This window comes from Grampus griseus (assembly GCF_964374135.1).
Source record: "Grampus griseus genome assembly, chromosome: 7".
In the NCBI taxonomy this organism is placed as follows: domain Eukaryota; kingdom Metazoa; phylum Chordata; class Mammalia; order Artiodactyla; family Delphinidae; genus Grampus; species Grampus griseus.
In genome coordinates this window covers 42,239,865-42,255,983 of record NC_139001.1, presented here as the reverse complement: position 1 = coordinate 42,255,983, position 16,119 = coordinate 42,239,865, and the positions used below count along the sequence as shown (strand labels likewise).

At 38.5% G+C, this 16,119-nt stretch overlaps 1 protein-coding gene across 1 annotated transcript in view; it reads right to left on the bottom strand.

Moving 5' to 3' along the window:
- Positions 1 to 8,261: 8,261 nt before the first annotated feature.
- The window catches only part of TMEFF2 (transmembrane protein with EGF like and two follistatin like domains 2), a gene marked incomplete at its 5' end in the record, with an annotated part of 248,196 nt that continues 240,338 nt past the window's right edge, over positions 8,262 to 16,119 (bottom strand). The window contains 3 exons of the mRNA XM_082659010.1: positions 8,262 to 8,494; positions 11,955 to 12,113; positions 13,993 to 14,116. Of these exons, the coding sequence (XP_082515136.1) occupies positions 8,398 to 8,494; positions 11,955 to 12,113; positions 13,993 to 14,116 (380 nt within the window). The 3' untranslated portion in view covers positions 8,262 to 8,397. The remainder of the gene's footprint in view (positions 8,495 to 11,954; positions 12,114 to 13,992; positions 14,117 to 16,119) is intronic.

Genomic DNA, 16,119 nt, shown 5'->3' with positions numbered 1-16,119 from the left:
GAGACTCTGGTGACTCAGTTTACACATAATCCTCACAGACAGGAAGACAACATCTGGTAAACCCCGGTGACGGAGGGACTTGTCTTCATTTGCGATTGGGCCAGTGGTATTTCACGGAGAGGCTAAGAGTTAAAGCATACAATGTTTACAAAGTAAAAGCCTTTTCTTCCTAATCCCTGCATGACTATAATTAAGCAGGAGAGTTCATTTTATGTAAATCATGCATTACTGTAATTGGGCACAAGTGAACATTCGTGTACATCTTATTTAAAAGAGAAATATAATGTTATTATGCGGATGCTGGTGCAGTGATGTCTCAGCCCTCTGGGGGGATGTCGACAACCTCACCGGCTGTTCACCAGACTTTGGTCTGTGAGCTTAATTACAAGTCGCCAGCTCTGCTCGTGCTGTCCAGTAAAGAACGGATCCACATGCCTTCAGAAGAGCTGAGAGGTGGGGCTTCCCTTCCAGTTTCTTCCCTAACCTCCACTTCTAGAGCAGTCATTTTTCTCTTTCTACTCATCTTTTCACACCTAAACAATACTCTCCAATGGTTTGCTCCGCTTGGCAGTTCTGGCCCATATTTTCCCAGGCAGGCCACAGATGGATTTGTCTTCTGTAAGCAGAGGCTGGGCTGCTTCCCTTTTCAGCATGTCTTTTCTAAGGGTGCTCAGGGCTGCTTTATGACCCCAGGATTTTCTTTTGCAAGTGTAGCCAGATCAGATAGTAGCCAGCAGCCTGCCTGTGTGATGGCCACACCGCCTCCACAGCCCGACAGGGAGGGTTAGCCACTGCGTGAGCTGTTCCTTTGTTCTCTATCTAGAGAGCAGATCCAGTGCTTTGGGACAAGGTTGTCCAGCAGAATATAAAGAATCTGATCTGCATATCTTTTTTTTGTTTTTGTTTTTTTTTGTTTTGCGGTACGCGGGCCTCTCACTGTTGTGGCTTCTCCCGTTGCGGAGCACAGGCTCCGGACGCGCAGGCTCAGCGGCCATGGCTCACGGGCCCAGCTGCTCCGCGGCATGTGGGATCTTCCCCGACCGCGGCACAAACCCATGTCCCCTGCATCGGCAGGCGGACTCTCAACCACTGCGCCACCAGGGAAGCCCTGATCTGCATATCTTGAGGTCAAGAATTGTGAGGAAGAGAATATGCACATGACAAAACTTTTATTTTAAGCACATTGTCCTCCTCACCCGGAGGCCTGAGCAATCATCTCTGGAGCAGTGCCTTGGCCTCATCCTGCCCAGATTGCCAAGCCAGCTCCTTGCCTCCCAACCCCGTACACGCAGCAGGTTGGTCTTTTGAGACTTCAGGGCTAGAGGCCTTCCCAGGAGCACCACCTTCCTGCCCCCTGCTTACTTGCTGCCATCCCATATGCCTGCAATCCTGCTTAAATGCTTTGGAAGTGCTTCTTTCTGAAGGACTGTTTGAACGAACCATCTCTTAAATTCCTCTTCCCATAATTGCCCCCCTTCTCCCAATCCAGTTGTTGGTTGTCTCCCTCCTTCTCACCTTCCCCCAGCCTTTGACTCCTCTCTCAGCTCTTTCTCGCTCCTTTTCTTCTTCCCCTTCCCCCGTATGGTTAGTTCTCACTCTGAGGGTGTCTTACTTGAAATGCCATTGGTCCAGAGGTTATGGATGTGAACAGAGGAAGTAACTTCCAGCTAAGAATTTTTTTTCAAGTAATTAGTTAGGAGGTAAGTGTGTTCCCTAGTGGCCACAGCATTTTCTCTTTGTTTTTGTTCTTGTGAAGAGACCCCTTGACATAACACATAGTAGAGCCTGTTAGAAGAATAGACTGCCTTTACTGGACTAGTTCATCCAGTAAAATTCAGTGCTCTTTTATAGTAGCTAACTTCAGCTCACTTGATGGGTGGCACCGATCTGTACATTCCTTTCAGTGATATAATATTCTTATATTATTTTTAATTATTCACTTTTATCTTGTGCTCAAGTTTGGAAGTTGGTTCAAGTACCTTTCAGTATAATCAGGATATCTATCTATCTATTTATTTATTTATTTTTGCGGTACGCGGGCCTCTCACTGTTGTGGCCTCTCCCGTTGCGGAGCACAGGCTCTGGATGCGCAGGCTCGGCGGCCATGGCTCATGGGCCCAGCCGCTCCGCGGCATGTGGGATCTTCCCGGACCGGGGCACGAACCCACGTCCCCTGCATCGGCAGGTGGACTCTCAACCACTGCGCCACCAGGGAAGCCCCCAGGGTATCTATTTTTTGATAAATAAAAGTAATAATAAGTACATATCTTAATTATTGTTATTTAATGTTATACTACTTATACTAACTGCTGGTTCTGAACCAAATGTATTGCCTCAATTAATGCCAGGGAGCAGCGTTTTACTCACAACATACAAGGCAGGGAAGAACAGCCCCGTTTGGGAAACAGCTCAGCTCAGAGGTTAGCACCCTCATGAGCTGAGTTTAACTGAAATGTGAACTGTTGTAGGAATGGCAGCTTTGGCATGGGCACCTTGAAGCTAAATGAGGGTGAAATGGTCAAACCCTTCTCTGGACTAGGAATCAGAGAGAGGCTTCCACAGAGTGAAAAGAGAATCAAAACCTCCTCATGGTGAGTGGAGGGTAAAGCTTCTCTAGCCTCTCTAGATCTAAGTAGATCCAAGTTAGGCACAGGGACAATTAAGAAGAAGCTGTGTCGATGAGGCTTTATGGGTAAACTTTGGACAGTTGCAGACTACGAGACTGAGAATAGCTTGCCAGTAGTATGAGAGCACTGAGACTGGAAGGGTAAGTAGTTTGGGAGATGGTGGGAAATTAGTGTTCTGGGGGGAAAGAAAGATAAATGTGCGAACGGATGGCTTAGAGATCCTCATCTAAACTTTTCAAAGGCCTCACTGATTCTCAACTGAGAGGGGTTGAAACTTACTTAAGAACCATACCATATATATGTGTAGTTTGATAAATCGTGCTTAAATGACTGTGAAACTCTGTAGCTTATTCTTTAGTGAGCATTCAGTTTATTAAAAAATATTTTATTCTCTTATAAAAACCTCAACCTATACTCACAGAAATTATCTGAAATGACATACATAAACACCATGGTGTTTATCTTTTGTTGGTGGGATTAATTTATGTGTTTGACTTACCTATATTTTCTAATTTTGCTAGTTAACCAAGTGTCATTCATGTAATATATTTATTAATCATTTGTTGTACTGTGGTGACAATTTGGGTCATTACTCTCTGCTTTGTTTTCATAGCCTGGCTCATAAAAAGGCCTTTGTTTTCAAGGACTAAGTCCATGGGTTGTGGCAGAGGAGGGCTTTAACAGAGGATGGAGTCTTCAAAGGGGAGGAAGCCCGACAAGCGGAGACACCCACAGGGAGGGAGGGCACAGACCCCTCTGCAAGTGTGCCCTGCAGAATGGGTTGACTGCTTGACAGGATGGGTCCTGAGAGCCGCTGCCTCCAGAGGCCACTACGGCTAAGCCTTGTGTAGAGGGTGTGCCTCTGTTGGATCAGGAAGACTGGCAGGTACAGCAATGGCAATGGGACCACTAGGGATAGAGGACCAGGAATGCTCCTGTCCTCTCTCCCCCTCTCTCCCATAATCCCTGATTTTGGACTCTCATTAACTCTGAATGAGGTTCTTGTGCTGGATTGAATTTGGTTACATTCCCAAAGTAAGGGGACTAGTAAAGTCGATTTTTGTCCGGAGTGAGGCAGGAAGGAGGCCTGACTCTGACCAGGTGAGCTGCACATCATCCCTGCCTTCCTGATGTTGATTTTAAAGGGCCTTACTCACGTGCATATTCAGGCATTAGTTATAAAAACCAATACCATTACCTTATAGAATCCTTCATCCTTCATGTAATATGGATGCTCATATAAAGGTATCAGTTAATTCAATGAAAAGGTTTTTGTGATTGATATCCAGATGATCAATTATGTAAGTGAAATGTCTGCTATAACTGAGGAACAGAGAGCTGGTGCAGGTGCTGCGTGACTTTGGAAAAGGGAAGTAGCATCTGAAGATAAACATTAGTAGAGTCTAACGTGACTTTGAGATAATCTCTGTCATATTTCAATAGGCTGTACTGACTTTTCCTCAAGGATTCATGAAAGTAAAGCGTTTGGCCTTGCAAAGTCACTGCAATATTGACTCACTCATCTCATGCCTGGAAACACACGAGAGGTTTAACGCTATGTGCTTTATCGGGATACACCTCTTTTAAGATGAAAGAATGATCACTCTCCTTGTTCAGACACGATGCCAGTGGACCCATTTGAAAAAAGAAATAATAGGAGCGGTATTTTTTCTTAACTTATATTGTCTTATTTTCCCGGAAACAGCTCTCTTGTCCCCGAAGAGACAGGAAACGCTCCTTCGAGTGAGCATGACTGCTTGATTCCTTCTAACTCTTACCATATGACTCCCGTTATGCTTTATTTAACTGATGACATATCGTTTCTTCTTCTTAATTACTTTTACAGTGAATATTTATTGTATTCCTAAAAAATAATTTCCACATATGAAAAGTTCACTCTGTGCGTGTCCTTGTTCTAAGCAGAACATGGATTGTCTTGCTTCTCTCTCGTAACAGTCAGATTGAGTGTGGGAAGCATTTTTCTCTTGATTTTTAAATACGAGGCATAAAGAAATTAGGCAGTTTGCCCAAGGTTAAGTAGTTTAGTCAAGTGGAGCTTAGACTGGGACCCATTTCTGTCTGGCTTCAGAGGCCAAGTTTTAAGTACTACACTCTCCTTGGAGGGACCCAGTCCCCACCAAACCCAGTCACCCTGAATCACCTCATTCTATTTTTAATTTTTTGAATAGAGCTTAAAACTTTCTAGTTTTTGTTGTTATTGTCTATTGTTTGGTTAATCCTCACCTCCACTTCTTTTGCTAGGATGTGAGCCTGAGAGTAGAGATCTCTCCACTTCATTGCTACATAACAGCACCGAGAATTGTGTCTGGTATGGCCTAGGCACCCAGTAATTGTTTATTGAATACATGGAATCAGTTAGCAAGGCACTGATTTTCTGCTTTCTTGCTCCCAGACTAAGGGAAAGACAGACTTGCATGGACAATTAAGGAATAACATGCAAAGTACCATAACAGGATTAGGAAGACAGCCAAGGGGGTCAAGGAGGCCTCACTGATAAGCTATTACTTGCTCTGTGTATTATGGAGAGAAGAAGGGCATGAAGAGAGTAGGAGAAGTAGATAAAATCTCAGAAGCAAGAGGTCAGGGTTTGTGTGGACAATGATGAAGTCATCCTGTGTGTCTCACATCCTATGAAGAAGCACGTTACTCAGCCCGGAGATTCCTCCTGGAGGGTCCCCAAGCACTCTGAACCGAACGTTACCGCAGCCTTTGTTACATTCTTTATAATTTACTATTTACTTCCCAGTCTTGCCAATGGGGCTGTGAGATTTTGATACAAGGAACCAGGATGATCTCATCCCTTTCAGGCAGGGACTCTGCCTTATTTATCCTTGTCTTCTCATAGCTTAGTATGGTGCTGGTAGTTGGTGGCCCTCAGTACATGTATAATGTATAATAAATGGATAATGAATGAATGAGTGATGAATGAATGAATGAGTGAATGACATGACTTAATAGCAGTTTATTTAAAAAGACTTTTGAATTTAAGTTGAGCAGCAAAAATAGCTAATGTGGTCTTAGGTAGTAATAATAAAAGTATAGTGCCTGATTTCTGAATATCTAGAATCTTGGAATTACAGAGATTAGAAGTGATGAGGAAATTGAGACCTGAGATGTGAGATGACTTGCTCATGGTTCCACGCCAAATTTGTGGTCAAAGTAGGACTTGAATTTAGAGATCATGGCTGTCAGTTAAATTTGCTTTCTACAAGTTCTACGATATTCTGTGCTTGTCAGACCACAACTGTAGCAGATGGTGCAATTATGAGCTCTACACTTAAAGATATATAGTGACAAAGTAGAGTCTGTCCAAGGAAGGATGATGCAGATGTTAGGGGAAAGTGGAAACCATATCACATGAATATCAGATGAAGACATTAAGGATATTTCACCTGGAGAAGAAAATACTTGCAAAGGGTGAGAAAATACTTGCACAAGTGAGTGGGAGAACATAGTATCTGTCCTAATATTTTTAGACACGTAAGTCATTATTCCTTTGCTCCAGAGAGGAAAAACAGAAGCCATGGGTAGAAACCATAGAGAAGTAAATTTCAACTCAATATGAAAAAAAAAATGTTCTCAAAATTAGAATTGACGAAGAATAAAATTCCAAATGATAGATATATGCAAGTAGAGGGTGGATGATTATGTTAGGACAAGATTGTGAGTTCCTTTAGAGTAGAGGTCATGTTTTAGTTGTGTTTCCCTAGGACCTTGAATAGTGGCTGGCACATAGTATCTACTCACTTAGATTTGTTATGCATCTTTTTTAAAAAAATTTTTATTGGACTATAGTTGCTTTACAATGTTGTGTTAGTTTCTACTGTACAGCAAAGATTTGTTATGCATCTTTTAAAAGGGATTCTTTCATGGGTTGGGTGAGCATAGAGGTGAATAGGAACATACTGTATTATTAACTCCAAGGACTTTTCCAACACTTAGGTTTATGATCCTTTGATAAAAATTCACACAACGTACTGTATCAATATTTAATGAAGCAAGTCATTTCCTACTCTTACAAGTAAAAGTCAGTGGAATTGTTGCTTTCTTTCTAACTCTACTAAGCCCTGCCATGTTGTATTTTTGTTCTTCCTTTAGGAGAAGGCAAGGTTTGTTTGCCACGACTCCTGTCTTACACAAAGGAGATCAGGGCTAGTTACATCTCTGCACCTGGTAACCAAACTAAAGTTCCATGTGGAAGTTTAAATAGAGTTTGTTTGTACAAGTAGCCTACGACCAATTTATGGAAACACTTGAGTGACGGTTATGCTTATAGATTCACACTTTTCAAAGTGATGACTAACCTAGAAAACCAGATTTTTCACAGAGCCCTAAATACTATTTAGATTGTCACCTTTTAAAAAGTGTCTTAACAAATATCTTAAACATCACTTCAGGAAACTTATTTTTCACTGAATATTTTATATTCAGAAAGTGTTGGTTTGACATTTGTCCTTTTTTCTTTTTGTGGACACAGAAATGTCATTCCTTTCAGTACGTGCAGAGGACATTTGAAGGAGACAAAGAAACTTTTATTTAGATTTACTCTGTTAGCCACAGAAAGCTATGAAGGACTAAATGATAATAAGGCAATTATTTGATTTGTTACTTTCATCTTATTCTTTGAGAATTTTTACAGTTTTTTTTTTTCCAAAGTGTTCATACATATTTGTGTGTTCAGAAATCTATATCGATTTCCCACCAAGGTCTTTCATATGCTATGTGATTCATTTTCGTTCTTATCATATATATAAAGCACATTTCATGAAATATTATCACCTTAGTTCCATTTCAAATAATGGTGCTGCATTAGCCATGAAGTTATTCATGAGGTATTTGTTTGTGATTCTAATTTCTTTTTAAAGAACCATATACTGTAAATATAGCAAGGTGCTTCTGAGAATTCATGATTTGGTGTTACACATTTAATGATGCTATTAGAATTTCTTCCTAGTTGTTAATTCCACTCACCTAAATGGAATAGATTTTGTGCTCTGTGTATTCCTAATATGTAGCTTGTTCAGGACCTTTCAGATATATGCACTTAACTGGGAGATTCTAAGATGTTTCCCAAATAAAATCCAATATCTTCTTTCCCTCTCCTTTATGAGTTATAAAGCACTTTCCCTCCCCTTCTTCTTTGATTTAATTTATATGCCAGAGATTTTTCTGCTCTGGGGATGAAAATGGAAGACCAGGGAAGAAAGCTGATAAAATAGAGATGATTCAAAGATCTGAAATATTTTTTCCTCACTCGATATAAACTATTTTTTCTCTTTTCCAATAACCATCGTTTCCCTTGATCTTGGAATCACTCAAAACCTAGCCACTGAGTCCTGTATAAACTAGTGCTCTGTCTCAGGATGTGGAGAAAGATAAAATACTGGTACTTGTACAGATTGTACTAGCTTGATTATATTTACAGTTAGGAGATACCGCAAATTTAAGAACGCCAATTTTTTTCTCATCACTGAGTATTTATTATATATAACAAATACATGGGAAAGAAAAAACTATATTGTGTGATATAAATAGTTTATTTACATTACAGAAAAAACATCAAGACAATGTATACTATTTCAAATATATCCATACATAATCAAATATAGCTGTAGTACATGTTTTCATTGGTGTAGATTACCACAAATGCAAGGCAACATGTGTAGATCTCATCTTATTCTTTTGTCTATAATACTGTATTGTGTAGTCCAAGCTCTCGGTAGTCCGGCCACTGTGCAACATGCTCCCTTTAGATTAACCTCGTGGACGCTCTTGTTGTGTTGTCTGAACTGTAGTGCCCTGTATTTTGCTTCTGTCTGTGAATTCTGTTGCTTCTGGGGCATTTCCTAGAAGGTTGGAAAGTTTACATATCTTAGTCCAGTGCTATTACCTAAAATCTGGTCCCACAATCACAGAGTGAAGTTATGGATTAAGCAAATTATTAAAATATTTCAGATGAAAGAATTTATTATTAGCAGAAGCTGGAGTTATGTTGGAAGAGGTTTTGTTTTTTGTTTTTGCTTCTGTTTGCGGTTGTCTTTAAGCATCTGTTGAGGAGAACTGAAGAACAGAGGTGGAAGTTGAAGAGGAATACATTTACCTAGTCCTCAACAGCTTACTCGTCAGGGCTCAAACAGTGACTCAGCACAATGCAATAGAGCAAGTGTGAGCTCATCTAATCTCATGTTAAAGGTCTTCAACAACTTGATACTTTAAATGTTCCAAGGATGAATGTTATATTGACATTTCAGGGCTACAAGTTTAAATCCTATTAAACCAGAGAGTGAGCCAACTGTTAATATGGGATATGTAATGAAAAGGGATATTGTTTTGGTTCAGCCTAATATCATTTTGTATATTAATGTTATAAGCTAGAGACATAAATTGGTACCAATTATTTAGCTTCTATAAAAAGCTAAGACTCAGTCAAATTATCTGAAAAGCTCTGATCTAGTAGCTTTTCTCTTATAATAAGATAATGCTTTGACAATACAAATAAAAATAACAATATAAAGTTCATATAAAATCCTATTATAATAAGCTGGGGAGTGTCAGAAAATATATATTCATATATATGTTCATATGTGAGTAAATGTATATAGTATATACATATATGGGTTTTTGGGGGGTAGATCTGTCAAAATGAACATGGAGCTGGAAGTCATATTCCCAGCAAGTGAGAGCTGGAGATGAAAGACTGAAAATACATCTTCTCAGCAGGGCAACTCTTTTCATTTCAGAACAGGTCTCTAGATGTCTGTATTCTTTATGACACATGTTTATTTAGGAGAAGGACAGATATTTGACTAAAGTAGTAAAAACAAGGGGAAAGAACTAGGAAAAGAAAGTGGGAAGAGGAGAAGAGAAAGAAAAGAGAGGTAGAAAAGAGGAGAGACCAGGTGACAATGAGATTAAAAGAAAATTGAAGAGAATGAGGGGATCTCTGTTTCATGTAATTTTGTAAATCTTTTAGCAACTAGATGTTTTGGAACAAGTCTTGATGGACGAGTGTGGCCAGGTCACCAGGAAGAGAGGGTTTGGGCAGGAAGGGTTAGAGGGGAGGATGGCCTAGCTGCAAAGTCTGGTTTTTGAGCAGAATGTTTTCAAGTGAATGAAATGAATCCATACTGAGAATAGTGTAGTTTATTGACTAGTATGACTCTTGGATTTTGGAAAGCTTGGATTGCCTAGGAGAGTTTTATAAAATGCATTACAATAATGCCAGTTTAGTTCATGTGCTATTTCTCCTCCTCAAAAGTAAACAGAAGATAGGTTTTGTTTTGTTTTTACATGGAAAATGAAAACAGCCGTATGTCTTAAAAAAATGGCTTGCCTAATTTGGAGCTCGGTTAGGTTGTCTTGAGCATCAGAAAATAGACATCTTGACCAGCCAAGGGGCAGTATGACTGGTGGTTAAGTGCACAGGCTCTGATACTAGGCAGCCTAGATTCCATTTTTGCCCTTATTGCTCAGCTGTGTATACTCAGCAATTTGTTGACTTCTCCTACCTCAGAGTCCCTATCTTGAAAATGGGGATAATTGTTCCTTCATAATGTTACCAAATGTATATATATATGTATTGGTGTGTGTCTGTACAGATATACATACACACATACACACACATACACACACACACACACAGACACAATTCCTGGGGAGATAAGGACCCTATGTATTCCAGTTGTTTTTATTACATATGGGAATGAAGTTGATTAATAAGACTTCTAACATCTGCTGAAGTATTTAAAGTTCTGCATTTTTGTCAGTACATGAAGTAGCAAATCAAATTGTTATGATTTTATATCTATTAAATATGAATTTCATTTTTTACATGCTGATATTACTTAGATATTAGTAGGCTCAAGCCCCCTGGAGTAATGGGGCACAGTTTCCTGTGTTTTAGATTCTTTTCTATCTTTTCTTTTATACTTAATATTTTTGGTTTCTTGAGTTATTTTTATGCTCCCCAGAATCAATTTTAATGTAATCCACTGACTCACTTGGCATCTAAACATAAGAGTAGAGTTGATGAACTCAACTTGGTTTCGAGTAGCACAGAGCTCCCGTCAATGATGTTCCCTTAAGCCGTTAGGCCAGGGAAGGATCTATGAACCATATTTTGTCTTTTTCAAGAGCAAATGCCACACTTCTCCTCAAAGAAGACAGAACAATACAGATATAGTGATGTATTATGGCCTTTATTTTCTAAAGATATGATACTTTCTTTTATTTTTTTGTCTTAAAATAATTTTGGGGGAAACATTCTGATTTACTGTAGAGCTGCACAAATGATTGAAAGTCCAAATGCCTTGTGAATTTGACAAAAACCTTGAAAAACTTCCTGGGAACTTTTATTTCAAGCAGAGTGAAATCAGATCAGAACAAAGAATCTTCAGTAACATTTCTGCTTAGACAGGACATAAATAATATGCATTCGGTTTGCAATCTAATTCTTGGTTACCGTGAATTTACACGCTAATGAAGGTAAGCCATACCTGGCCTCCCTCCTTTACTCCAAGCCCGATGCCAGACATTACTAATTATTCATGGTTTTCTTTCCTGTTGAAACTGGATGAGATCTCTGTATTTCTCTCAACCTAACTCTCCAGGAAACAATTACTGTCTGATTGTTCGGGGGTTTGATATGAAAGCTTGTTGTGAAATTTGCTGCGTGTTTCCATATATCAAAGGTTTTCATGTACTACAACATAATCGTTCTCATTATAGCTATTTTCTTTGAATTTTGTGATTAAAAATTATTTTGTTAACTTAAGATAAAAATGTATTTGTGGTTTATATCAAATATGTTAAAAATGATTATACCTGAGAGTTATACTTGGAAATATAAGTGCCCTAAATGAGAGCTATAATTTAATACTTTTCTAGGCCTTGTATAAAATCTATTCTATGATCTCATTTGGCATACTAATCCGAGTAAGTCAGGAAACACTGCTCATTTAAATAGTCTGTTAGTAGTCTGAATGAAGACTGACTTTTTATAGCTAAAAGAGAAAAGCATATTTAAACAAAGATTGGTATTACACGTTAGAAGGGGAAAAAAGACCTTTCCTTAGAAAATAAATAATCCTCATCATAATGCAAAATAAGGAAAAAAATTTGTACCACTCCAGCACGAAAGTCAATGTCTTTCCATTTGGCTATTCCAATGTTGTTATGATGAGGAAATAGGACTTCAGAGAATGGATGGCTGCAGAGTCCATGAAGGGACTTGTAATTAGAGAGCTCTAAGACAAGGAGGAATGACATATCCCTTCATGTAGGTGGCCACTGAGTACAGTTACTGACCTTGTGATGCAGAGGACCACCACACAGATGACGGCAATCTGAATCGTTCCAATCACAGCTGCGATTAAGACGTACTGAAATCGCACAGGGCCGGGAACAACGTATAGTACACTGTAGTCCTTTTTTTCACAGTGTTGTCCAGTATAACCAGCATCACACCTGGAAGAAATAGTGTCCAGTTACCTGTAGTTGCTGGACTCATTTTTATAGTTGGCCTATAGCTATTTATCTTCATTGTGAAATTAGGACCTTTTGTTTCCCTTTCCTGCTCTTAAAAAAATAGTACTTTGTAGATATGTCTTTCAAATACTTGTTTTCAGTAAGATCTCTTTGTGTTTTTTATTTCAAAGATAATGCAGTTTCTTTTTATACTTTATGATATGAGTTTGAAGATAGGAGAGTTGGTAGATAATTTGTGGTGATAATATAGAGAGACGAGAGAAGCCCAGGAATAATTATTCTTTCTATATATATTTTTTCAGGTGAGCTTTACATTTTATTTAACTTGCTCTTTAATTAACCTAAGTCAACATAACTGCTTGAGAAAAGGCTTGTTTCTGATGACATGAGTATAAAATATAGTACTACTTATCTATTTTTGGATAAAGCATTCTCTATGCTACCGTTAGAATAAGTGTTAAAAAGTGTTAGGGCCAGAGGTACAACAAGAGTGATTTCTTTAATTTACTGGTCATAAAGTTGTCTGCTTATGTTAGAGAATTAAATTTCAGTAGGAAAAAAGTAATTATGATGTAGGCAATATGGTTGGTTCAGCAAAACAAGCCCATGCGCTATTCATCTGAGAATGAAGGCTGCCTCTCCCTCACTCAGCCCTCATCAGAAAGCTCAGGTAGACGATCTGCATGAAACGAGGAAACAGCTCACATGAAAACAATACTAGTGGGGATCAACTTGTCGTTGACTTTGTGGAACTATTTTAGTACTTCACTTTGAATTTCTCATAGTTACATCCTGGGATCTTTCCTCTCTGCATCTAGAGGGGCTTAATAATGACGACCCTGCTGGGGATGACAGGGCAGCAGGTGCAACTTCTCACTGTGCCTGGCTGCTCTACTGGAAGGCAAGTGCTAGTGTATTCAATGAAGGAAAACATGAAAGGAAGGCAGGTCTTGAGAAACAGAGAAAGGGAAAGGAAGAAAGAAGAAGGAGAAGATGAAGAAAAAGAAGAAGAGGGGGAGAGGAAAGGAGAGGGGAGGGGAGAAGGGAGGGGAGAGAAGGAAGAGAACAAGAGAGAGAAACTCCTTTCACTGTATAGCAGCAATATGCAACCTATTTCATCATTTGCCACTTGTATATTCCTTTAATAAAAAATACGTTGGTCTTTTTCACTTTGGCTTTATCGTCTCTGAAATAATTATGTTCTATCCATGCGTATTCAGCAGATATTTGTATTTATTAACTAAATCCAGACAGGCAATTTCTTTGTGTCTCAACTGAGTCTGAATCTGTGGAGGTACAGCTAATATCTCACTCCACAGGCCTTGTGGATAGTGGATCCTAGCAAAACCAAGATTGATGATATTTATTAGAAGACCCGGAGGACTCTGGAAAAGACAGCCTCCCAAAAGCAACCGTGTTATCTTTAGGCCTCATTTCATTTGTTTGAGAAATATTTATCAAGTACCTGATCTGTGCCAGGCACTGCTCTGTGTCCATGGGAAAGAGTGATGAATAAACCAGAGGAGGCTGTGTCTTTAAGGAACTTGTAATGCCCAAGGTACAATTTAAAATTCCACCAGAAGAGTGTATATAATGATGTGTTACATAGTACTTGGGTATGTGCACACATTTTGTAGTTTTCTAGTTTGTGCGTGTGTGTGTGTGTGCGTGCGTGCGTTCGTGCGTGTGTGTGTGTGTGCGTGTGCGTGTGCATGTGTGTGTGTAGGAGAGGGAGAGAAAGGTATGGCTGCTGATCGCCCATTCAGGCAGAATGCCATCCAATTCTCTGTAAACATCCAGAATTTAGTTTCTGTATTTTTACTTTATACATTTAAAAGTTAAAGGGTGAAAACATTACCTGCAAGATGGCTCCTGCATATTGATAGAATGTTCACACTTGCCGTGCATGCAGAAGCCATTGTAATGTTCTGGGCAAGGTATGTGGTGTTCTCTGGCGCTTTCTTCTAATTTGTTAGCATTCTCTGTGAATACAGATAAAAGCAACATCCCCTGTAAATACTTCCTTAGCCTGGTAAGATCAACCAGTACATTAAGAAGCAAAGCTACAGTAGGCAAAAATATTTAAAAGGGCAAGAATTAAAAGGCCATGCTTCAGAAGAAAGAGGGAGAAAGAATTGAAAGACAGATGTCTTTACAATTGTGTTTAGAGATGAAACTGCAAAATTACCCAGTACTTTTCATGCTTTTATGTAATTTCCTACATCTTTAAGAACCAGTGATGTTTCTATGAGTTGTCAGACAGCTTTAATTTTCCTTGTGTAGACACTGTACATTGACCATAAAATAATTCAAGAAGAAAATCCTATTTTTTGAATTTCAAAGCCCAGCATAATGTCCCTAAAAGTAAATTGCTTTAATACGTTGATACTCTCTCCATGTGAGAGCTTAAAAAAAAAAATATGCCCGTGTTCAATTGTTAAACAGAAGTTTTCCAAAACCAAATGCAAATTTCAACAGATGTATTCTTTCGGGCTTTATTCATCTACTGGGAACATGAATTTTCCTAGCACCCATACATTTTTTTATTGCCTAAATAATGCTACTGAAAGAGCAAATGTTATTTCAGAATCACTTATGTAGATACTAACACAGTACATACTGAATGCTATGGGTGTATTCTAATTCATAATATTTGGCCTATTTAACAATGTCATGTGAAACTTAAACTTATGGTAAAGAAAAAAGCTTGTGTTCTAAAATGAACCCTTTCTTCTGTCATTAACAAGTTTTGTTTTCTCATGTTTCTATAAAGATACTAAATTTTTTTCTGACCTCTGTTAGTCTAAATACATTTGCTTCTCATTTGTAATGCCATCTCTAAGCAGTCTTTGGATTCTTTATATGTTCATTTTATAACATAAAGTTTTGCCTTTTTTGAGTTTCTTCTATAATCTGAGACCTGATATACTTTAAAATTCTTCCCTAAACGCATGAGAAATATAACTCTCTTGACTTCAATCTAAAGATACTTTTCAAGACCACAGTAATCGGTCAGCAGTAATGCGTTCTCCCAGTGATGGAAGATTGAGAATAAATTACTATTTTTATGAAACAGATTATATCCTATCATTTCCACATAGGGGTATAGTTTTTTTTATTATAGTGCATCCTTATAATTTTTACTGGCGGTCATGGATGGTGACTATATTTATCATGAGGAAAAAAGGTACCTTTGGTATTAGTGAATTAGACAAATGTATTATTTATGTTTAAGCAAGGCTATAAAATATCTATACATTTTAAGATCTAGGCTGTCATCTGAAAAACATTAAAGTTTGAAGTAAATTGTTAAATATGTTAAGTGCTTTCTTGTGTAGGGATATTTATGCACATTGGTACGGTGGGTAATATTTCAAACGACATACCCAAATTCATAAAGGATTTATCATAAGGATGCTGAAGAGGCTGGCGATGGCATTTAAATCATTCATTTGTTTTATATCTATGTCTTTTTACCTATTTAGGTGATCTTTTGTTTGCAGTATAATATTTCTCCTTTGATAATTACTATTAAACTGAAAAGAACCGCTTCCATAGAAAAGACTGAGAATGTATAGAACTTTCTCTTTTGGTTTCTTCCATTCTTCCAAGCTACTACGGTGTTTTTGGTAAGAAATACTGCTTGCAGTAAGCAAACACACCAAAACTGAAATGGGTAGTGTGGGGTAAAATTTCCAGTATGGGAGTATGTGACCAAAATAGAAGCAGAACGACCACAGTATTTAGATACATCTTGAGAGGGCTTGTGGTCATTCATGAATCCATGAAGACTGGGATCATTCTGTGCCCTGGCTGGGGGGCTACAAGCCAGAGTGGACAAACCACACACCTGCTATTGAAAGATGACTTTAGCTGTGGGGTTTGCCAGCCTCACTGCTGATGTAATGAACCAGCACTGATTTTCACTCTTATTTCTGGATCTTCTCCCCATAACAAACTATTCAACACTTCTATTTAGTGTTCG